This window comes from Paramormyrops kingsleyae, chromosome 5, assembly GCF_048594095.1.
Source record: "Paramormyrops kingsleyae isolate MSU_618 chromosome 5, PKINGS_0.4, whole genome shotgun sequence".
NCBI classification, from domain to species: domain Eukaryota; kingdom Metazoa; phylum Chordata; class Actinopteri; order Osteoglossiformes; family Mormyridae; genus Paramormyrops; species Paramormyrops kingsleyae.
In genome coordinates, this window is record NC_132801.1 from 2,508,017 (window position 1) to 2,532,892 (window position 24,876).

Consider the following 24,876-nt stretch of genomic DNA (forward strand, 5'->3'; position numbering starts at 1 on the left):
GCTCGGCAGTTAATCACTTCACTATATTCATGTACATAGAAATGCCCTATTAGTTAAATGATTCCACTGTTTCGTTGCCACGGACAACTTTGGGAATAACATTTCCGTGTGGAAAAGTGCATACAGACAGGTGTTGAGTACTAGCTTCCACACTGAGACAACCTGATGACCATGTTGTAAATGTATGTGAGAGAGAGAGTGTTTGTGTGAGTGCGTGAATTTGTGTGAGAGTGCGAGTGTGTATGAGAGTATGTGTGAGAGTGGATTATGTTTATATTACATTGTGGGGACCAAATGTTCCCCACAGTGTAAACCTGTTATTTTGATGTCGTGGGGACCATTGAATACTTATGGTTAAGGTTAGGTCTGGGTAAGGGTTAAGGTCGTCATGTTGGGATTAAGATTATGCCCATAGAAATGAATGGAGAATCCCCACAAAGATATAATTACAAACCCAAGTGTGTGAGAGTGTGTGTGTGATACTGGGTGAATGTGTGTGTGAGAGAGTGTGTATGTGTGTGTGACAGTGTGCATATGTGTGTGAGAGAGTGTGTATGTGTGTGTGACAGTGTGCATGTGTGTGTGAGAGAGTGTGTATGTGTGTGTGACAGTGTGCATGTGTGTGTGAGAGAGTGTGTATGTGTGTGTGTGACAGTGTGCATGTGTGTGTGAGAGAGTGTGTATGTGTGTGTGACAGAGTGTGTATGTGTGTGTGTGACAGTGTGTATGTGTGTGTGTGACAGTGTGTATGTGTGTGTGACAGTGTGAGTGTGTGAGGGGCTCCCTGGTCTGCTTGTCTGGTCCTTGTCACAAGCTCCTTTTACTCTGGTACTGCAGTGCTTTGCTTAGTTTATCTAGCATCACTGTCCCTTAATTCCTTACACCCCCCTCCATTCAGGAGGTTCATAAGCCCCCCACCCCTGCTAAAAAATAAAGAGCTGCAGGAAATTAAAATCCCATCATGAGGGTGGGGGGAAGCTAATCAGACCACCAGGTCTGCACAGCTTGAGAGGTTGGCAGCCATCAGAGGGAAAATAATCAGAATGAAAATATTTTCTCCTGCCACAGCGTGTATACAAAGGAAAGGATAATTTCGGCGATTTTCCGGAGGGCAGAGGGAGGGTGAGCGTGCTCCGTATAATCATCACTAACCCGATGGTAATAGCTGGGATGTGTTATACTAACCTGGCAGGGGACACACCATGATCAGGAAGGTGCTTCACCCAGGGTGAGGCCCAGCCATTGCACTGCGGCTGTGCTGACCCCTGCGAATTCCCCAAATGTGGGAATCTCCACTGCATCATTTCTGGTAGCGGGGGACGGCGTTCGCGCTCTCCCCTGATTTTTTTATTTTTCGGGGCAGTGGCTTAATGGTTAGGGAAGCGCACTTGTAATTGAAAGATTGCAGATTCGAATCCCCGACCAGCAAGGCACCACTGAGGTACCCTGAGCAAGGTACCGCCCCCAAGCACTGCTCCCCGGGCACTGAATTAGCTGCCCCCTGCTATGTCACATTGTCACATATGGGTTAAATGCAGAGAACACATTTCGTTGTTGTGCACTGTGTGCTGTGGTGTATCAACAATGACAACTGATCACCAAATTCTAAATTGTGTGCTGCACACCATACCAGTGGTATTAACTGGGGCGTGTACTGCACTGTAACACCAGTAATCTTTGGGATATGTACTGTACGTTGCATTTCTGGGACAGCAGGGATGAGTACTGCACTGTAACACCAGTAATCTTTGGGATATGTACTGTACGTTGCATTTCTGGGACAGCAGGGATGAGTACTGCACTGTAACACCAGTAATCTTTGGGATATGTACTGTACGTTGCATTTCTGGGACAGCAGGGATGAGTACTGCACTGTAACACCAGTAATCTTTGGGATATGTACTGTACGTTGCATTTCTGGGAGAGCAGGGATGAGTACTGCATATTGTGGCACTAGTAATAACTGGGAAACATATTGCAGATTATTATTATTATTATTATTATTGCATATACAATAGTTGGGATGATTACTGAACATGGTAATACCGGAAGTTGCTGGGATGAGTACTGAACATGGTAATACTGGAAGTTGCTGAGATGAGTACTGAACATGCTGATACTGGTAATTGCTGGGATGAGTACTGAACATGGCAATACCGGAAGTTGCTGGGATGAGTACTGCACATGGTAATACCGGAAGTTGCTGGGATGAGTACTGAACATGGTAATACCGGTAATTTCTGGGCTGAGTACTGAACATGCTGATACCGGTAATTGCTGGGATGAATACTGAACATGGTAATACCGGAAGTTGCTGGGATGAGTACTGAACATGGTAATACCAGACGTTGCTGGGATGAGTACTGAACATGGTAATACTGGAAGTTGTTGAGATGAGTACTGAACATGCTGATACTGGTAATTGCTGGGATGAGTACTGAACATGGCAATACCGGAAGTTGCTGGGATGAGTACTGAACATGGTAATACCGGAAGTTGCTGGGATGAGTACTGAACATGGTAATACCGGTAATTGCTGGGCTGAGTACTGAACATGCTGATACCGGTAATTGCTGGGATGAATACTGAACATGGTAATACCGGAAGTTGCTGGGATGAGTACTGAACATGGTAATACCGGACGTTGCTGGCATGAGTACTGAACATGGTAATACCGGACGTTGCTGGGATGAGTACTGAACATGGTAATACCGGACGTTGCTGGGATGAGTACTGAACATGGTAATACCGGACGTTGCTGGGATGAGTACTGAACATGGTAATGCCGGACGTTGCTGGGATGAGTACTGAACATGGTAATACCGGACGTTGCTGGGATGAGTACTGAACATGGTAATACCGGACGTTGCTGGGATGAGTACTGAACATGGTAATACTGGAAGTTGCTGGGATGAGTACTGAACATGGTAATACTGGAAGTTGCTGGGATGAGTACTGAACATGGTAATACCGGACGTTGCTGGGATGAGTACTGAACATGGTAATACTGGAAGTTGCTGGGATGAGTACTGCACTTCGTAACACTGGCAGTGTGTGTGCTTTTTAATGTACATTGTGCTGTGTTTGCTCTGGGCCTCAGTGAGAGTGGGGGAGGGTTTCCTGAGTGAGCTTCCTGTTGGAGGATGCTAGCAGGAGGCCATGTCATGATGACAGCTTTAATGAAGGTAACATCTTCTGCCGTGGGTATGTTTTTATCCACATCTCCATAGCAACAGCGGCACATAATTGTGGTCAGGGGCTTCAGCAGTAAAATGCAACTTTTTATGAAATATGAAAATATATTTCTTAGTACAAAGCATAAAATCAATAATGACACAAATTTTTGAGGTTAATTTTAAGAATTTCTCTAAGTAAAATATCTTTTATTAATCCCCCAAAATAGAATGCTAATACCTTGAAATGCCGGAAGATAAGATAAATTGTTTCAGAACATTTAAAATAAATTTCATTCAAATAATATTCAAAAGGACAGGAAAGTGAATTCTAAATATAGAGATACCCAGAACTAATTTCAGGAAAATGACTATGTAACCTTTCAGACCTTCCTGGACACAACACTGCAAGATATCTGATGGTTAGTGATGCATTTAATTTATTTATATATTTAACCAAGCATCCATCTCATAATCGCTTATCCTGATCAGTGACATGAGTAGGGTGACCAGATAATCCATGTCAGGGAGGACACTTTGAGCTACTTCGGGTTTTACAAACTACTTTCTAATTGAAAGGCTCCTGTGCTCGGCTAAATAGTTCAGCTCTTCTTGTGCTTTGACTGGTTTGTTTCCTTGACTGAAAGACTCATCCAGCTGTTTCACATTAGCATTAGTGACACATGCATGATTATAGGAGACTGACCAATCAGCACACAGCAAGAGCTCATTGCTCAAGTGAAATTCGGGTCCTTTTAATTGAAATGGTAATTTACAATTCCTGTCCTAGCTCAGAGTGTCCTCCCTGACATGGATTATCTGGTCACCCTAGACATGAGGGATTGGCAGTGCACACACACACACACACACACACACACACACGTAGGGTTAACATATCCTTATGGGGACCGCTCATTCATTTCAATGGGACAAATGCTAATGCTAACTATGACAACCTTAACCCCTACCCTGCCCTAACCATAACCATAAGTAACCTAACAAAATACAAGAGTTTTTGCATTTTTAGTTTTTTCATAGCAATCACTGATTTTTATAAAATAGGAAACCGGTCCCCATAAGGGAAAAAAAACTGATATTTATCACGTTATGGGGACATTATGTCCCCATAAGGATAGGTAAACCCGCTCACACACACACACACACACACACACACACTTGCACACACAACAAGTCTCCATTCATTTCTATGGGGAAACCTCTTATCACATCATGATGACCTTAACCCCTACCCAGCCCTAACCTTAACCATTAGTAACCAAACAAAATTGGAGACTTTTGGCATTTTTACTTTTTTGATTGCTTTCACAGATCTTTGTGGGAACCTGAAAAATGGTCCCCACAATGTAATATAAACCTAATCCACACTCTCACACACACTCACTCACACACTTTTTTACAATTGGTAGATGCCAACTACCTGCTTATGTTTGCATGCCACACAAACAGCATGGCCAGGAGTTGACCTCATCACACATAATCTGGGTTTCCAAATGACTATTTACCTCATAACACACAGGCTGAGTTTCCAAATGACTGTTTATCTCATTGCACACGAACAGGGTTTTCCAAATGACTGTTTACCTCATCAAACATGAGAAAGGTTTCTGAATGACTGCATGGCAAACAAGGAACAAAAAAAAAATCCAGCAGTTCAGGTGACCCCCACCTCTTCCTGTGACACCAACTGTCATCACCACCTTATACAGTCATAATAAAAAAATCAATAATTTCTCAATTTATCGGTATGCATCTGAAAATAATATATATTTTTTGCAAACTCCAGTCTGGTTATTCCCTTTTTCTTATAATAAAGGGCTTCTTCTTGCGTTATGGGACCTCAGTCCTGCTTCTAGCAGCCTGATACACACTGTCCTAGCAGTGCACTTCACATCTGCACTTAATGTTTCCCATTCCTTTTGAAGGTCACTTGATGTCATCCTCCGATTCATGAGAAACTATCGGATAAGTTAACGGTCATCTCTGCCATTAGAAAGTCTCTACCGCCCTATACCTGGCGGTACAAACTTGTGGGTCCATCGTATCACTGGGCCCAGGCTATTACAGTCCATGGGTTCTTTCAGACATCTGCCAGACCGTGCGCCGAGCTCATCACTCTTTTTAGGGGGGTGTTCAAGGTCCCGGTGATGTCAGAGAACCACTCAACCCACTGATGTGCCACATAAGGTCACTAACCAACCAGTTATTAATTTTATAAAAGTATTTATTCGATCATGGGTCCAGCCCTGATCTTGAGTCAGCTCACATGTGGGAGTCACAGGGCTATGTGCATGATTTTTACCAAGCATGACATCATTACCAGGAAGTGTGCTTTCTGAAAGTGCTTTTCTCTCCAGGTATTAAGGGCTGTGAGCGATGCCTCAGACAGGTCAAGGTCATGGAATACAAAAGGATTATTACATCGAATGATGTTTATCATATATTGGCACAAAGACACCGAGGACTGCTTGTCTCAGTGTCCTATTGTGGAAAAAGACAGAGGACTGGACCTGAAAGCAAAGCCACGGTAAGGGAATTTTCACAAAAGAACAGCACTTTTCCAAACTGGCACGGCAAGGTATGACAATACAGGAAGAAAGTGAAAGGCCTGGGCACATTGAGGAAGTGTCATGAGTCGGATGGATGTGGAGATGAATCAAATCAAATCTATTCAAAAAACTCTATTTGTCCCTGAGGGGCAGTTTGAGGCACGTAGAGCAGTGTTGCACAGACACAGAACCAGACATTAAACAAATAGAGCAAATAAAATAAAACTAAAAAATCAGAATAAAAGTAATAATAATAATAATAATAATAATAATAAATAAATTAAGTAATAAAATGGTTCTCAATATATACACAAGCTGCAAAATTGCAGTTGCAAGTAAGTAAATTAACAGACTAACATAAGATGCAAAAAATGGGGAGGTCAGTAGGTAGTGGGGAACGAGAATGTGGTTATACCTTTATGGGAATGTGAGAATGTGGTTATACCTTTATGGGAATGTGACAATGTGTTATACCTTTATGGGAATGTGACAATGTGGTTATACCTTTATGGGAATGTGAGAATGTGGTTATACCTTTATGGGAATGTGAGATTGTGGTTATACCTTTATGGGAATGTGACAATGTGTTATACCTTTATGGGAATGTGAGAATGTGGTTATACCTTTATGGGAATGTGAGAATGTGGTTATACCTTTATGGGAATGTGAGAATGTGGTTATACCTTTATGGGAATGTGACAATGTGTTATACCTTTATGGGAATGTGAGAATGTGGTTATACCTTTATGGGAATGTGAGAATGTGGTTATACCTTTATGGGAATGTGAGATTGTGGTTATACCTTTATGGGAATGTGACAATGTGTTATACCTTTATGGGAATGTGAGAATGTGGTTATACCTTTATGGGAATGTGAGAATGTGGTTATACCTTTATGGGAATGTGACAATGTGTTATACCTTTATGGGAATGTGACAATGTGTTATACCTTTATGGGAATGTGAGAATGTGGTTATACCTTTATGGGAATGTGAGAATGTGGTTATACCTTTATGGGAATGTGAGAATGTGGTTATACCTTTATGGGAATGTGACAATGTGTTATACCTTTATGGGAATGTGAGAATGTGGTTATACCTTTATGGGAATGTGAGAATATGGTTATACCTTTATGGGAATGTGAGAATGTGGTTATACCTTTATGGGAATGTGAGAATGTGTTATACCTTTATGGGAATGTGAGAATGTGGTTATACCTTTATGGGAATGTGAGAATGTGGTTATACCTTTATGGGAATGTGAGAATGTGGTTATACCTTTATGGGAATGTGAGAATGTGGTTATACCTTTATGGGAATGTGACAATGTGTTATACCTTTATGGGAATGTGACAATGTGTTATACCTTTATGGGAATGTGAGAATGTGGTTATACCTTTATGGGAATGTGAGAATGTGGTTATACCTTTATGGGAATGTGAGAATGTGGTTATACCTTTATGGGAATGTGAGAATGTGGTTATATCTTTATGGGAATGTGAGAATGTGGTTATACCTTTATGGGAATGTGAGAATGTGGTTATACCTTTATGGGAATGTGACAATGTGTTATACCTTTATGGGAATGTGAGAATGTGGTTATACCTTTATGGGAATGTGAGAATGTGGTTATACCTTTATGGGAATGTGAGATTGTGGTTATACCTTTATGGGAATGTGACAATGTGTTATACCTTTATGGGAATGTGAGAATGTGGTTATACCTTTATGGGAATGTGAGAATGTGGTTATACCTTTATGGGAATGTGAGAATGTGTTATACCTTTATGGGAATGTGAGAATGTGGTTATACCTTTATGGGAATGTGACAATGTGTTATACCTTTATGGGAATGTGAGAATGTGGTTATACCTTTATGGGAATGTGAGAATGTGGTTATACCTTTATGGGAATGTGAGAATGTGGTTATACCTTTATGGGAATGTGAGAATGTGGTTATACCTTTATGGGAATGTGACAATGTGTTATACCTTTATGTGAATGTGAGAATGTGGTTATACCTTTATGGGAATGTGAGAATGTGGTTATACCTTTATGGGAATGTGAGAATGTGTTATACCTTTATGGGAATGTGAGAATGTGGTTATATCTTTATGGGAATGTGAGAATGTGGTTATACCTTTATGGGAATGTGAGAATGTGGTTATACCTTTATGGGAATGTGAGAATGTGGTTATACCTTTATGGGAATGTGACAATGTGTTATACCTTTATGGGAATGTGAGAATGTGTTATACCTTTATGGGAATGTGAGAATGTGGTTATACCTTTATGGGAATGTGAGAATGTGGTTATACCTTTATGGGAATGTGAGAATGTGGTTATATCTTTATGGGAATGTGAGAATGTGGTTATACCTTTATGGGAATGTGAGAATGTGGTTATATCTTTATGGGAATGTGAGAATGTGGTTATACCTTTATGGGAATGTGAGAATGTGGTTATATCTTTATGGGAATGTGAGAATGTGGTTATACCTTTATGGGAATGTGAGAATGTGGTTATACCTTTATGGGAATGTGAGAATGTGGTTATACCTTTATGGGAATGTGAGAATGTGGTTATACCTTTATGGGAATGTGAGAATGTGGTTATACCTTTATGGGAATGTGAGAATGTGGTTATATCTTTATGGGAATGTGAGAATGTGGTTATACCTTTATGGGAATGTGAGAATGTGGTTATATCTTTATGGGAATGTGAGAATGTGGTTATACCTTTATGGGAATGTGAGAATGTGGTTATACCTTTATGGGAATGTGAGAATGTGGTTATACCTTTATGGGAATGTGAGAATGTGGTTATATCTTTATGGGAATGTGAGAATGTGGTTATACCTTTATGGGAATGTGAGAATGTGGTTATACCTCTATGGGAATGTGAGAATGTGGTTATACCTCTATGGGAATGTGAGATTGTGGTTATACCTTTATGGGAATGTGAGAATGTGGTTATACCTTTATGGGAATGTGAGAATGTGGTTATACCTTTATGGGAATGTGAGAATGTGGTTATACCTTTATGGGAATGTGAGAATGTGGTTATACCTTTATGGGAATGTGAGAATGTGGTTATACCTTTATGGGAATGTGAGATTGTGGTTATACCTTTATGGGAATGTGAGAATGTGGTTATACCTTTATGGGAATGTGAGAATGTGGTTATACCTTTATGGGAATGTGAGAATGTGGTTATACCTTTATGGGAATGTGGTTATACCTTTATGGGAATGTGAGAATGTGGTTATACCTTTATGGGAATGTGAGAATGTGGTTATACCTTTATGGGAATGTGAGAATGTGGTTATACCTTTATGGGAATGTGAGATTGTGGTTATACCTTTATGGGAATGTGAGAATGTGGTTATACCTTTATGGGAATGTGAGAATGTGGTTATACCTTTATGGGAATGTGAGAATATGGTTATACCTTTATGGGAATGTGAGAATGTGGTTATACCTTTATGGGAATGTGAGAATGTGGTTATACCTTTATGGGAATGTGAGAATGTGGTTATACCTTTATGGGGTTTGGTGCATAAAGGCAGAGGGTAATAGTGGCTTCGAGTTCAAAAGTTGAACAGCCCTTGGAAAAAAAGTGTCTCTTCTCCTTTGTGTCCTGCGGTCCGGGCAGCAGATTCGGTGCCCAGAAGGAAGCCACATGGAAGATTTGGCAACAGAAAGTGAGAAGACCTGCTGGTACGGGATAAATTCACAGAACTGTGAGGGAAGCTAAACAAACATTGTCCTCTGACCTGTTTCTGATGCATCTTATTGTTTGTTCTATCCAGCAAACCCGTCATACAGCTTTCATCTCCACAGAATGATGACGCAGTTTTGTATGCTCAGAGGTGCCAGGTGGGTCAGAAAGGGTCACCCTTCTTCTCTGGCTGCTCCTGTAGAAACCTCTTAATGAAGATCTTCACAAGGCCGTACTCCGAGATTCCAGCATTGACACTCACATTAACAGCTTCCAAACTCACAGACGCCCACATCACCTCCCAGTAGCTCCTGTACACACTGCAACTGCAGTGTGTGGCTCAGTGGGTTATGGTGCAGTGCCTGTGATCGGAAGAGCGCCAGTGTAAATGCCAGCGTCGGCAGAGTGGTTTCGCTTTCAGATCTTCAGCCCATGAGGGCATGTGGCTGCCAGTGCCTCATAGGGGGCGCTCTTTCACACACAGAGCTGGACACTAAGTAGGATTTGGAGATGCTAATTCACTGGGGCACTGGGAAGGACATGCACACTTTATACACATCACATCACTTTTATATCTATGTGATCAGAGTGAATGCTTTTGTCCTGTTTGTTCTCTTGAGAACAGCAGTGATTACGACTCAGATGGAGATGTTGGTTCATGCCTTCATCTCGTCACATTTCACTTGCTTAAATAAGATCTCACTGCTATGTTTTCAGTCTATTCAAAATGCTGCTAGACTGTTAACACACTAGTAAGTGGTCACATATCATCCCCATTTTATTTTCTCTTCATTGGCTTCTGGTAGAATTTAGAATCTGTTTTAAAGTTCTAGCCCCCAGTTACAGATCTCCGAATGGTCAAACCCAGTATAATTCTGATCGTCTGCACCGACATGCCACCAGTCGGTCACCCAGGTCGTCTCATCAGGTCCTTATTGTTCCCCGTACGAGGCTAAAGACACACGGCGATCGTGCCTCTGGTCTGTCGCACTGAGATGCTGGAACAACCTTCCTCCTGCTTTGCGGGCTGCCAGCACCATTGATGGCTTCAAAAAACAGCTGAATATTTGTTCAGCCTCGCCTTCGGGTCACCATGTGCTCTTTTTGTTGTTGTCTAGTGTTTACTGTCCACTGGAGTGCTAGCTTGTGTTTTTAATCTTCTGTTTGCCGTTTGTCTGTTTTTATGTACAGCACTTTGTCACTTTGTGAAAGCCGCTTCGTAAATAAATATCTTCTTTTATTTCTTCTCGTTCTCTTAATTTGAATATTGTTCCTGAGTTCCCGGAGCCGTCATTATTCAGCACACAAATCCCATAACTGCAGAGGCCTTTTCTTCTGGCTTCTCCAGATGTCACTCCTGCCTTTTCATTTATAACCCGCCACATAACCCAAAAGCGAACGTGTTCAGCCGCACCCTCCATCGCCATTACATAACTGCCTATCCAGTGTAGGGTCACAGTAAGCCCAAGTGCAAGGCAGGGAGTATAATGCATGGGACGCCAGTCCATTGCAGGGGACACACTGACGTACTCTGGGCACTTTAGAGACGCTGGTTAGCCCGTCTGTGAACAGCGGAAGGGAACCAGGCTTCATATGCAAAGATCATGCGGTCAGGAGTCGAGCCCTGGACACTGTAACGATCATGAATCTGAAAGAAAGGTCGATCACACCAAGAAGGACTGTCCTCCTTGCAACGTCCGGGCTTGGGTCTGCATACTTACGAAAGAAGGTTTCCCAGAATTCCACAAACCACCCCCATCCTGTCATTGTTCAGTAGTTAAGATGGATGCCTAACACACAGCAATCAGCCCAGACCAGCGAGCTGTAAGTGGCAGCCCAGAGTAACACCCAGGGAAGCAGAATGGCCGTTTATTCCTTGAAGGCATTTCAATCTCCATCAAATGCGAAATACTTAGTGTTTCCAGGAACAGCAGCTGCTTCCAGAACACAGCAGAACTACCCTAAGCTGACAAAGTGACAAGCTGAGAAACAGATTGTTTCCTAAAAGCCCAAAGTAATAATCAAAGGCAGGGGAGTCTGTCTTTGCCTTTCCTTGAGAAAGCTGGGGTCAGACCATCCTGGGGGAGACGGAGGATAAGGGGTTTGCTCAAAGGCCAAACTCTGGGTCTCTGAACCAGCAACCCGCCGCTCACATGCACAGCATCCTCAGCCAATGAGTCACTCGCACACCAACCCCTGTTAGACAAGATTAACATCTGCTTTCCCAACTGTGTCAGGATCAGCATTTAATATTGTAGTATCTAACCACTCAGGTTTGCATGGAATCTGATCTGCATGGCTTCTTTAGCACAAAAACAGGACATTGTTGAGTTAAGTTTGGGAATTTGTCATCCTTTGGTTAAAGGTCACAACAAGGAGGCAAATCAAAGCTGTGTTTCCAGCCTGAAACACACAGGAAGCAGAATTACCTTAGAAGGATTCTTGGCACAAGTCCATTAAAAGCTTTTTATTAATCCTGTGCTTCAAAGCCTCTGGAAAACAATTCCTGAGAATATGTTTATTGCATTTGTAGAATGTGTGTGCAGGCTATGACTCCTTTAAAAAGAGGTGCTATATCAAAGCTTTGGACTGTGACCATCAGTCAATCACAGGGAGAGACAGCAGAACAGCCCTTAACTAGGTTAACCAACCCTTAACCACGCTGTTCCACCCTTCCCCTCCTCCTACGTACCTATTCAACTGCTACAGCCAGTGATGCACGCTATTTTCCAGACCTCAGAAGTGGTGCACATGTCATTTTCATACACTAATACAATTTTTATTACACTAAATATTCATAACTAGTATGAAAAACCAACACAGAAAGCATGTGCAGCGATGGGAGATTGCAGAGGGCACCGACTGCCTGTTGTCCAGTGTGCTGTGACTCTCCCCTGAACACTGGCCTCACGCAGGAAAATTTCATTACATTTCCCACTACACTTACTTTGTTATTTGATAGTTATGTCACCGCTTGGGATCTATTGGCTTTGTCTTGTCCTCAAGAGGAGATTGGCTGACTGGCATCTGAACGGCTGGCCAACAGCCAATGAGCAGCACTCTGGGCCTCAGCAAGAAGTGAGCAAGGTGGAGATGCAGCAGGTGACCCCATCAATGCGCTCACTCTACCTCTCGGTCTGTACCTCATCAACACCCTCGCTCTGCCTCTCGGTCTGTACCTCATCAACACACTCGCTCTGCCTCTCGGTCTGTACCTCATCAACACACTCGTTCTGCCTCTCGGTCTGTACCTCATCAACACACTTACTCTGCCTCCCGTCTGTACATCATCAACATGCTCACTTTGCCCCTTGGTCTGCACCCCATCAAGACACTAGCTCTGCCTCTTGGTTAGTTTCTTCTCTCACAGAGAATACCTCGCCTCCATGTATGATTCCATGTAGCCTCTGGATGACAGCTTTGACCTTTCATCATGCTCCTTCAGTGACTGTGTCTCTCCAGTTTCCCTGAGTGACTGCGTGACTCTCATCTCCACGCGGCCGCGACCCCCCAGTATCCAGCATGCTAGCAGCAGCCTGGGGCTACATGCTCTGCGTGTCGGAGAATTAGCTGGATGTCAAGAACATGCCACCATATTTTCTGTCCTGGCATGATCCTGACAGGTGCTGTTAACATGTTTGATATTCCAGTCAGCTGTTTCTCTGAAGGAAGCACAATGTCTGCCGAAACAAGGCGTTATTTGCCATTGTACAAGCAGGAGAACAAGTACATGGTAATGTTTTTTCACATAATGCTCTTTTTAAGTCTGATGCAGAGCAGTGCTCTCTGTTTAATGACACATAAAAGCATGAAACACACAGAGCAGAGTTTCTCATTACCAAAGTCAACGTAAAAGACGCAAAGTCAAGCAAGCGATTACATGACAAATCCTTCTTGTGAGACCCAATGTGTCAGAACACCCTGTTTAAAGGCTTAAATGGACAGTGCTGGACACGCCGTAGGTGTCCTCAGCTGTCCTGCCACACCTACACTGCTCCGTACCTTTTAATGCCAGAGCGGTTTTAATACTTTTGAATTAAGACTGATTTGATGAAAAGTAGCAAACAATCAAATAAGAACAAAAAAAGAGCCGGAGGGCTTGACTGGAAAACATGGGAATTCTACAGCAAAGGAAAAGGAGGAATCACTGAGAGATGCGGACAGAGCTGTTCATGGGGGAGTGGCCAGAGCATGAGGGAGAGTGAAAAAACACAGAGGGAGTGAGAGAGTGTTACAAGGAGTGTTAGAGGGAGAGAGTGAGCCTGTTGCGGGGATCAGTATCCGGCCAGCGTGCTGGCGGTCGGGTAGCGGTCCCGGTGGCTCATGCACATCTCCCGGTCCACCAGCAGACTGTGCGTCTTGGTCGCAGTGGCCTTCTCCAGTGCCATGCGTGTGTCCTCCAGGTGGCGCAGTGACCGCTGTGACTCGGCCAGCCGTCGCTGCAGTGACTCCACAGCGCACTCAATCTCACCTGCTTCGGCGACCAGACTGTTGGGGGGCCAAGGGTGGAGAGACAGCTGAACATTTACCCTCTTCTATACTATACTTCAGTTCAATACCTACAGTCAAATTCAGAGTTATTGGCAACCCTAATGAATGTGAGGTAAAAATAATAACACCTAACAAACCATCCAGATATGAATCATAATTTGCCATTTCCTGTTTCTCTGGGGTACATATATGATGTCAGACACGTGCAAAATCCCATTGTCATCCATCAACAAGCATAAATCCAAAGATCATTCATGTCAAATAACATTAAAGGTTGTTAACCTTTAAAAATTAGGTGAGAGTATAGAAAGATTGATAAACTGTTAAAATGACATTGAGCACAATCAGGGCAACTATTAAAAAAATCAATAAACATGAAACAATTGAAAAATTGCCTGTAAGTGGAGGCATCAGCAAACTGCCCCAACCCACAGGACATGCATCTCGCTAATGCTAACAAAGCCAAGGGCAGCAGGCCTGATGCAGTCACAGGACCAGGACATGCATCTCACTAATGCTAACAAAGCCAAGGGCAGCAGGCCTGATGCAGTCACAGGACCAGGACATGCATCTCGCTAATGCTAACAGAGCTAAGGGCAGCAGGCCTGATGCAGTTAATGGGCCAGGACATGTAGTACACTAATGCTAACAAAGCTAAAGACAACAGGTTTGATGCAGTCACAGGACCAGGACATGCATCTCGCTAATGCTAACAGAGCCAAGGGCAGCAGGCCTGATGCAGTCACAGGACCAGGACATGCATCTCGCTAATGCTAACGTAGCTAAGGGCAGCAGGTTTGACGCAGTCACAGGACCAGGACATGCATCTTGCTAATGCTAACAAAGCCAAGGGCAGCAAGCCTGATGCAGTCACAGGACCAGGACATGCATCTCGCTAATGCTAACAAAGCCAAGGGCAGCAGGCCTGATGCAGTCACAGGACCAGGACATGCATCTCGCTAATGCTAACGTAGCTAAGGGCAGCAGGTTTGACGCAGTCACAGGACCAGGACATGCATCTCGCTAATGCTAACAGAGCTAAGGACAGCAGGCCTGATGCAGTCACAGGACCAGGACATGTATCTCGCTAATGCTAACAAAGCCTAGGGCTGCAGGCCTGATGCAGTCACAGGACCAGGACATGCATCTCGCTAATGCTAACAGAGCTAAGGACAGCAGGCCTGATGCAGTCACAGGACCAGGACATGTATCTCGCTAATGCTAACGTAGCTAAGGGCAGCAGGTTTGATGCAGTCACAGGACCAGGACATGCATCTCGCTAATGCTAACAGAGCTAAGGGCAGCAGGCCTGATGCAGTCACAGGACCAGGACATGCATCTCGCTAATGCAAACGTAGCTAAGGGCAGCAGGTTTGATGCAGTCACGTATACATACTGTAAATATGTAATATTTATAATAATTCTTTTTAACATCAGTAGGTAAACAATAATACTCCTAACCCCTTTGACACGCCCCCTGCTGACCTGAGCTGGGGTTCGTCTTGGCACAGCTCCACGTTGGGCCTCTGGGCCCGCTGGTGCAGCCGGGTCTGGGTGACCCGCTGGGGCGCCTCTTTGTCTCGCAGGGCCTGCTGTAGCATGGCAATGTTTCGCTCCTGGGCCCCGATCTGCTCCAGGATCTGCCAGGGGAGAGGAGACACAGCCACACTTCCATCATCGCCGGCCAGCAGCCCGCGGTTCAGGGCCCGGCGTGTGCTGCGGCCTGGGCGGCGCTTGGTGGTGATGTTGTTCCCCCCCATACCTGGGTCAGGTGCAGCTCCATCGCCACTTTGGCCTCGGACACTTCCTGGCAGCGGTGGGCAAAGGCGGCATCCACAGCGGCACACTGGGCCTGCAGGTCCTCGGCGGTCTCCTGCAGCACACGCTCGCACAGCAGCTGCAGCTCCGCCGAGGCCCGCAGCTCCCGCTGCGCCTGCGCCAGGTTGTCCTGCGTGAACCTGGCCCAGGTCACACGGTCTGACACACTAGGAGGGGGGATGCAGAGATGCTTCTAAGAGATGCAAATGGGAAATCACTTTGAGAAGTCACTTTGGGAAGTCACTTTTGGAAGTCACAAAAGTCGCTTCTATCTTGGAAATAAAGGACTCCTCAGCGCCTGACCTAAAAGGGACTATCTGCCTGAAAGCTCTGACCGAAATCAAAGCAGTCTCACAAAGGGGCACTTCTGGGACTGTATAAATATCACATCATAATCCTGCCATCTCTCAAACATGACAACTGCTTATGCAGTACAGAGTCGCGGAAAATAACACAATAATGATTGAATGTTGGTTGGTTGGAGTTAATCCTATAAAGGGGATGCTGGCATCCTGGTAGGAATGGAAGAGGAGCTTATTGATACACACCTCTGTGCACCGTAAACCTACGAGATGCCGGGACCTCAAAGCAACATGCCTCAAACCAAGCTGACAGTATCCCGGCCAATCGCAGGCTGGCCTCTCTGAGAAGGAGGAGCTAGTTAGGCAGTGTCATAACAGAAAAAAACGGGTCTATCCACACCTCGTAATGCGAGGGCTCACACAATGGAAGAGAAGTGCATTTGACAGCTTAGTGATTTTAAAGACAGACCTCAGCGGGCATCTGGGCCTCGGACCCTGCATGAGGTGCTTTGTGGGGTCACGCAGATAAAAGTAACGCTGTAGCGAAAAGAGACAAGCCCTCAGTGCCACATGCACGGAAAGGTGGGGGGCAGCGGGTTGTGAACAGGCTGGACAATAAGCAGTGGACACGAGGCTGGGAGGGAGTCAGACATGATTAGTATGTGGGGTGGGGGGTCTGTATTGAAGACTGCGATACCTGTAGAGAGCATGACCAATGATGGACTGACACCCTGATGTACCCGATCAGGCCGAAGCACCCCCTGCAGGAACCCCCCCCCCCCCACTGGTAGGCGAAGATGTGATGCATGGGGAGTACATGCTCAAATGAAATACAAAGCTGCTATTATGCAAATACACTGAAAATAATAGTTAAAAGTTACACCCCAGAATGGAATTAAAACTTCTAATAAATTAAAATATCTATCTAATGGTAACATTACAGTTACAGCAGGGTTAACAAGGACGCAATGAACAACTGTCCAGGGAATGTTTACTGTTTAAGCTTTAAAGGAGAACTTTATTAACGACTATGGATGACTTTCAAAAATCTCGGCGCTATTGCTAGTCCTCTGCTGCCCCCAAGTGGATAAATAGGCACAAGTCGAGTAAATGGCAGTGAAGCAGGTAGCGATTAAAAGGTGCGGATCTTTAGCCACGGAAACTCGTCTTATATGATTTAGCCATGCAAACAGGTGCCGTATTTATTGTAATATAATTGTTCCGATTTAAGGAATTTTGTTAAATTTATAAGCGACAATAACATCTACCCCGGTTGAGTTTTCAACTCACGTCTCATTAATTTGTTAAAGGGGAGCAAATCAATAAATAAATAATGTTTTGAGAACACGAAATATTAAAATGTACCTACGCGAATAATGGAGTGTAATTTTTTATTAATCGATTACTTGTCCAGGATTACTATACTATAATATTTTGAGAGAGAACTAATTACTGCAATACTACTACAAGGTAATTACAGCAACCCGCCATTTAAAACAACACCCACACGAGTCAGGTTAATAAGTCTGGGTAATTTTCCAACAAGAAAAAAACACACTTGTTCAGTAACTGGACGACTTTCGATTACATAACGCCCATAGTATCTGGCAGTTTGCATCAGGTACAGAAGTTAACGCCTTTCAACTCAAACCCGCCCGCCGAGGGCAAAGAGCTCTGACGCTTCCTCATCCAACTTCCATAATAGAACACTTCAGAATGGAATGGAACAGAATAGGATGCCTTGATTGTCAATAGGCTTTATTTATAATTCCACGGCGTCGTCCTGCACTTTTGTGCTCAAGAATAAAAGAGCACTTTAAACTAAATGCATTATTCAATTTAACATTACTGCGCTATTTTTTGTGAAATAACTGTAGAAAATTTTGGGTTGTGACTTAAAGACCAAGTTAAAATGTGGGTCTCGAGGCTAAACCTGCTGAGAACCACCATGTCCAACACTTTTAAAAACTATATAAAAGAAATCAGATGATAGCTAGGATTATCCATAGCCAAACAAACAGAGACCGGTGAGAGCTGAATTTCATCTGTTACCGGAGATGAAATTCGATCTCCCGTGAGCACGAGGTACATATAGCAGTATAAGCTATAATCTTCAAACTATATCAGATGTAGACCATTCAAAGAATACATGTTGTTGAACCGCCCATTAATCATAATACCCCCCCCCCCAATCCAAAGTTGCACCGTTGCCATCAAAAATCAAGACAACCTCTGCTTTCATCATACTGTAGCACGTCCTTTGTTTGTCAGCCAACAGACACTCTTTTAGAGTTTAAAAAGTAAAATAAAAATGTGTAAGAGTGGCACAATGCCTTCATGCACGGCAAGTCTGATAAGAAGCCTTTTAAGCACACATTCCACCAGCCAATGAAAACGCATCTGCAGCCCACTTCTGGGTCGCGCCCCACCGGTTGAGTAACAGTGTTGTAGACCAAGGTGAAGCCGCTAGTGACTGCAAGAGGCATCGCCATGATAACTGTGCCAGAAAAATAAGCCACGGAACGTGACGGTCATAGTGAGAAAATAAAACAGGGTCTTTTAAAAAATCAGAATGACCTGTATCCTCTGCCACTAAGCAGAGAACTTCAGCAAATTTTGACTCTGCTGTTTCCCATTGGTCACTATCGTGACCAATAGTAGAACAAAATACTTCAGTACCTTTTCCCAAAGGCACACAGTTTATGTGCTGCAGAGGCTTTAGGAGTATCAGTCACGCACTGTCGTGGCAGGGAACAATTTGCCATCGAACGGGTTAATTTAACCCAGCGCTTGCTTTTGTGAGCAGTGCAGAAGTAAAAAAAAAGCGCAGATGTTTGCTTTGATAAATGGGCATGTCGCAGCCCGGTGTACACCTACGTTTACACCGGTGGGGTGGCCAGGATGAGACCAGAGGACATTTGGGGGGGGGGCACATAAATCTAAATATGAATATAAGGCATCTGAAAAATAAGGGGATATTAAGGTACCTAAACGCTGTAACGGTACATTGTTTATAGATCCGGTAGTGGTTCCCAGGTGTCTTGCGGCTGTGGAGAAAAGTTCCGCCTCTAAAAAAAATATAATCCCTGACAGGAAAAAAAAAATGCCATGAAAATGTAAATACGACGGGGGGCGGGCAATGTGGAGTCACCAGGTTTCAGTCTAGGGTTGACACCTCCCAGATCCATGTATGGCTTAGACATTCATAGTCTAACTATTCGCACGCATATTTTACAAAACAATAGACCCAGAATTATATCTGAAGCAGAAATATCACGACTCTTAACAGCTCTCACTGCTCTAGTGATTCCCCTGTGAGTAGGGGGGGTGTAAGGAGAAAGCCTCACTGGAGCTGGAGCTTAGCGGGGGGTATAAGGAGAAAGCCTCACTGCAGCTGGAGCTTAGCTGGGGGTGTAAGGAGAAAGTCTCACTGCAGCTGGAGCTTAGCGGGGGGTATAAGGAGAAAGCCTCACTGGAGCTGGAGCTTAGCGGGGGGTATAAGGAGAAAGTCTCACTGCAACTGGAGCTTAGCGGGGGGTGTAAGGAGAAAGCCTCACTGCAGCTGGAGCTTAGCTGGGGGTGTAAGGAGTAAGCCTCCCTGCAGCTGGAGCTTAGCTGGGGGTGTAAGGAGTAAGCCTCACTGCAGCTGGAGCTTAGCGGGGGGTGTAAGGAGAAAGCCTCACTGCAGCTGGAGCTTAGCGGGGGGTGTAAGGAGTAAGCCTCACTGCAGCTGGAGCTTAGCTGGGGGTGTAAGGAGAAAGCCTCACTGCAGCTGGAGCTTAGCTGGGGGTGTAAGGAGAAAGTCTCACTGCAGCTGGAGCTTAGCTGGGGGTGTAAGGAGAAAGTCTCACTGCTGCTGGAGCTTAGCTGGGGGTGTAAGGAGTAAGCCTCACTGCAGCTGGAGCTTAGCTGGGGGTGTAAGGAGAAAGCCTCACTGCAGCTGGAGCTTAGCTGGGGGTGTAAGGAGAAAGTCTCACTGCTGCTGGAGCTTAGCTGGGGGTGTAAGGAGTAAGCCTCACTGCAGCTGGAGCTTAGCTGGGGGTGTAAGGAGAAAGCCTCACTGCAGCTGGAGCTTAGCTGGGGGTGTAAGGAGTAAGCCTCACTGCAGCTGGAGCTTAGCGGAGCTGAGGTGCTGCTGAGTGTCCTGGCTGCCGTTGGTGTATCGGCCGCACTGGTCGTCTGTGCTGTACGCCTGGCGCTTGTCTGACCAGTCCAGCTCCAGAGTCTTCTTGGCCTCCCGGTTGGCCCTGGGGGCGACAGAGCAGCTGTGTACAAGTCCGGGGCTCCATGCAGATAATCTTAAACCCCCCCCATCTTCACAGTCATGTTATCCAGGGGACCCTGAGCAACTATCTTTATAATATTCCCCTGCAGGTGCTCTGACAGCTGACATTAACATACGTAAGTGCGAATGGTTCTGTTAAACTTGCACATGTGCAGCTGAAGGAAACAGAGCCGTTCTCACCGTATTTGGTCGATGGTTTGAGTCAGTGTTCTTCTCAGAAGAGACTGGACGTTTCTGATAAGTTCTACCTCCTCCAGAAGACAAAAAAAACCATCCATTACTTAGGAAAACCCTGAAGTATTAAGGCTTAAGGAGTATTAGCATGTACAAAATTAAGTTTGGTTTATGTTTTTTGTTGGTGTTAAACACAATAGGTATCATAATAGACTAATATTTTGTGACTAATGTACAGAAACACACACATTGTAAAGCATCCTTGATTGTGAGAAAGGTTATATAAATAAATAATAATAATAGTTATTATTTTTATCCCTAACCTTAACCATAAGTAACCAAACAAAATACAAGACTTTTGGCATTTTTAATTTTTTTTTTTTATTGCAGTCACATACAGTATTCATATAAAATTGAGGTTATCCTTGTGGGGACCGAAAACATTTTTCCGCAGGGTAAAATGTTACAGGTTTTCTCACATTGAGTGAAATTTCCCCAGAGTGTAATAATTACACACACACATACAGCGGGGAAAATAAGTATTGAACATTTTTTTTTGTAAATATATTTCTAATGGGGCTATTGACATGAAATTTAAAGCAGATGTCGGTAACAGAGAAAGTAATCAAAACAAATAAATCCATAAGTTAAGTTATGTGTAAGGAAGTGAAGTGACAGAGGGAATAAGTATTAAACACATGAAGAAAAGGAGGCGCAAAAAGGCTCGGAAATCCAGGAGACCAGCTGAAATCTGTCAGCATTTAGAAAGCAATCTTGTCCCCTATCGGTGCAAATTAATATCTGCTGGCTTAGTCCTTATTGATGGCCTATAAAAAGGTTTCTCATTACCAAGGTGTCACACCAGAAGCATCTCATGATGCTCACCCAAGACCTTCTCAACCTGATTGTTGCAAAACATACTGATGGCTTTGGTTACAGATGTATTTCTAAACTTCTGTATGTTCCAGTGAGCACCATCGGGGCCATAATCCGGAAGTGGAAAGAACATCATTACACCATAAACCAGCCACGACCAGGTGCTCTTTGCAAAATTTCTGACAGAGGAGTCAAAAGAATAATCAAAAGAGTTGTCCAAGAGCCAAGGACCACTGGCGGAGAGCTTCAGAAAGACCTGGAATTAGCAGGTACAGTCGTTTCAAAGAAAACAAAAAGTCATGCACTCGACCACCATGGCCTCTATGCACGTGCAAGACTCCACTGCTGAGGAAAAAGCATGTTGAAGCTCATTTAAGGTTTGCGGCACAACATTTGGACAAGCCAATGAAATACTGGGAGAATATAGTCTGGTCAAATGAGACCAAAACTGAACTCTTTGGATGTTATAGTACACATCATGTTTGGGGGAGAAATGGCACTGCACATCACCCCAGAAACACAACACCAACAGTGAAGTTTGGGGGTGGGAACATCACGGTGTGGGGCTGTTTTTCAGCATATGGGACTGGCAGACTTCACATAATTGAACGAAGAATGAGTGGAGAAACATACTGAAACTCGATAAGAACCTGCTGCCATCTACCAGGTGCTAAAGATGAAATGAGGGTGGACATTTCAGCAAGACAAAGATCCCAAAAACACTGGCAAAGGAAGGTTTCAGGGAGAGAAAACAAAGCTGCAGGAATGGCCCAGTCAGTCACCAGACTTAATACAATAGAAAATCTATGGAACGAACTGAAGATCAGAGTTCATAGGAGAGGATCTCAGAACCATCAAGATATGAAGGCAGTCTGTGTGGAAGAATGGGCCAAAATCACACCTGAGCAATGCATGTGAATAGCTTCTAACCCTAACCCACAAAGGCTTTTCTACTAAGTATTAAATAAATTTCAGTAAGCGTGTTCAGTTCTTATTCCCTGTGTCATTTCACTTTATTACACAAAACTTAATTTGTTCTGATTTCTTTGTATGTTTGGATTACTTTGGTTGTTACTGACATCTGGTGAAGATTTCATTTCAGTAACCCCATTAGAAATATATTCATTGAGAAAAATAGTGACGTGTTCAATACTTATTTTCCCCACTGTACACACACACACATACACACACACACATTTATCAACAAGAATTTATAGTTACCGAGGTCTGCTGTGACGTATTCTAAGTGACTAACTGTAAAAGCCATGCCCTTGAATAAAGCAAATAACGATTTATTACTTAGAAACCGACCTTTAGAGGTTAAAGCCTTAAACTACACGATAACAGTCTGATGTGAGCAGAGGAGTTGAGACGTGCAGGTGTATTCCCAAGCATGCCCTTTGGAAATGTCAGGCATTTTCTATATAATAATAATAATAATAATAATAATAATAATAATAATAATAATAATAATAATAATACTTTATTGTTGTTGTTGTTGTTATTATTATATAATTGGGTATTGGATATTGGTAAAATTGGAACAGTTTTTGAAATTTTACTTTGTATCTCACTTTGTAATCATGATCTTAATTATATTTTTAAAATGAAGTATCGAAAGCTGAAGAACTGAGCTTAATAGACGACAGATGCGTAAAGATACATAGTATCAAATATATGAGTGTCCCAGTTTACTATTTGTCCCACTTAACCAATATTCACATAATAATAATAATAACAATAATAATAATAATAATAATAATAATAATAATAATATGTTAATGCTTCTAAAGGCTTCATTAACAATAAATATAACTGACTGAAATTAAAGCCCAAACGGCTGGGTGTCGCCTCCCTCTGTCGGACTGCACCTTCAGCAGCTCCTCGTCCACGTTGTCCTTCACCAGGTCGGGACCAAGTCGGCGCTCACGCCAAGCCAGGTTATCAGCAGCGATCCTGAAGGGCGTTTCGCTGGCATCCAGCGCCTTCTCCAGTCGGCGCTTCAGGGCCACCAGTGAGCCGGTCGCGGCTGCCGTTTGGTCAATGTGCTGCTGCAGCTCCGACTTCCAGAAGTGGATGTCCTGCAGCCTGTGGCCGAGGTGCCGCGTCCCGTCCGCCTGGCGGCGCAGCGTGACAGACTCCGTCTCCATCTGCGTTTCTTTGGACTCATGCCGCACCTTTTGCGCCTCGTCGCGATCATTTGCCGCCTGGAGAAGCAGCGCGTCGTTGTTCTCGGTCCACTCCTCCGGGGAGTACTTGGTGCACCGATACCCCGAAGTAGCCAAGCCGGCGGACGGGTAAAATTTATCTATGATTTTACTCTCTTGCGTCTGAGGAGTTAGGAGCTCCGGTTGGGCGACAGACCCATCACGAAAACTGGCTCTGCGGACTAAACTCTGAGACGTCATTCTAAAAAGGTGAAATTTAGTCCGGACTGTCGGTGGGTCAGTGGTGCCACTTTCTTTTATGTGTTTGCTTTCAGTTGCCAGGATCCCGCGTTACCAAGGACGCGATACGGTTGCCCAGCGGTCCGATAGCCGTCCGTCCATCCATCCATCCATCCATCCATCCACTGGTGTATTAAACTTTAAAAATGTTTAAAAATGTTATCTACAGATGCACACGCGGGAATATTACTTCAATAAACGTGTTTATCGCTTTAATGGGCAAATACTTGAATGAATGATGAAATGATGCGCTTTATGGTTTTAGTCTAAATACTAGAACTTGTGGCCATAAGTGGAAATTAGCGGGAGAACATTTTAAAACAAATTTGAGGAAGCACTTCTTTACACAGCGTGTAGTTATAGTATGGAATAGTCTTCCTGCTAGTGTAGCGGAAGCTAAAACCATGGGTTCCTTTAAATTAGAGCTAGATAAGATTTTAACAACTCTGAGCTATTAGTTAAGTTCTCCCCAAACGAGCTTGATGGGCCGAATGGCCTTCTCTCGTTTGTAAATTTTTTATGTTCTTATTATTCCATTTGTACCAGTACAAGTACAGGCACATAGGAATTTCACATATCTCATCTTGTTCTTGTTCAAATACGTACATCGACAAGAATGGCGTCTGCCTGAAGCCCCAGATGCGGCGATCTGTTCTATTGCGGGATTTTAACGGTATAGATGGAAGTTTGAGAAGAAGCTTTACTTCTATTTTTCGCAAGTATTTCAATATTAACTTTCGTTTTTCAGCACGGTCATTAAAATTAACAAATGCTTCTGGAGTGCAAAGTAAATTAATGATTTGTTTTTGTCACACACACACGAGCAGCAGGGAACGTCTGGGGAATCCCGCCGGAAGCCCACGGAAGTGACGCGTGTTTGGAGTGAAGAAAGTCACCTGCTTGGCCATTAATGCTTGAAACTCTCATTCATGCATTCGGAGTTTCACATTTATTATTTTAATATTCAGCCAAGAAGCCGTACTTGAATGTGCGGAGAGTATCATTTTATTTCAGATTGTGTCTT

The 24,876-nt window shown here is 43.8% G+C and overlaps 1 protein-coding gene and 1 non-coding gene across 3 annotated transcripts; one reads left to right on the plus strand and one right to left on the minus strand.

Annotated features, from left to right (window-relative positions):
* Window positions 1-1,177: 1,177 nt before the first annotated feature.
* On the plus strand, window positions 1,178-1,341 carry LOC111858883 (U1 spliceosomal RNA). The gene has a single exon (XR_002841702.1). It is a non-coding gene; the product is annotated as a U1 spliceosomal RNA (small nuclear RNA).
* An 11,883-nt stretch (window positions 1,342-13,224) lies between these two features.
* On the minus strand, window positions 13,225-23,892 carry tekt4 (tektin 4). 2 transcript variants are annotated; one of them, XM_072711853.1, is made up of 6 exons: window positions 23,277-23,892; window positions 20,536-20,606; window positions 20,174-20,317; window positions 15,713-15,935; window positions 15,436-15,590; window positions 13,225-13,947 (listed from the first exon to the last, which is right to left on the minus strand). In XM_072711853.1, exons 1-6 carry the CDS (start codon window positions 23,811-23,813, stop codon window positions 13,734-13,736), a joined length of 1,344 nt encoding a protein of 447 aa, XP_072567954.1. In that variant the 5' UTR covers window positions 23,814-23,892; the 3' UTR covers window positions 13,225-13,733. The 2 variants fall into 2 exon arrangements, with proteins under 2 accessions (XP_072567954.1, XP_072567953.1); XM_072711852.1 differs by having other exon boundaries at window positions 23,226-23,892.
* Window positions 23,893-24,876: the final 984 nt, after the last annotated feature.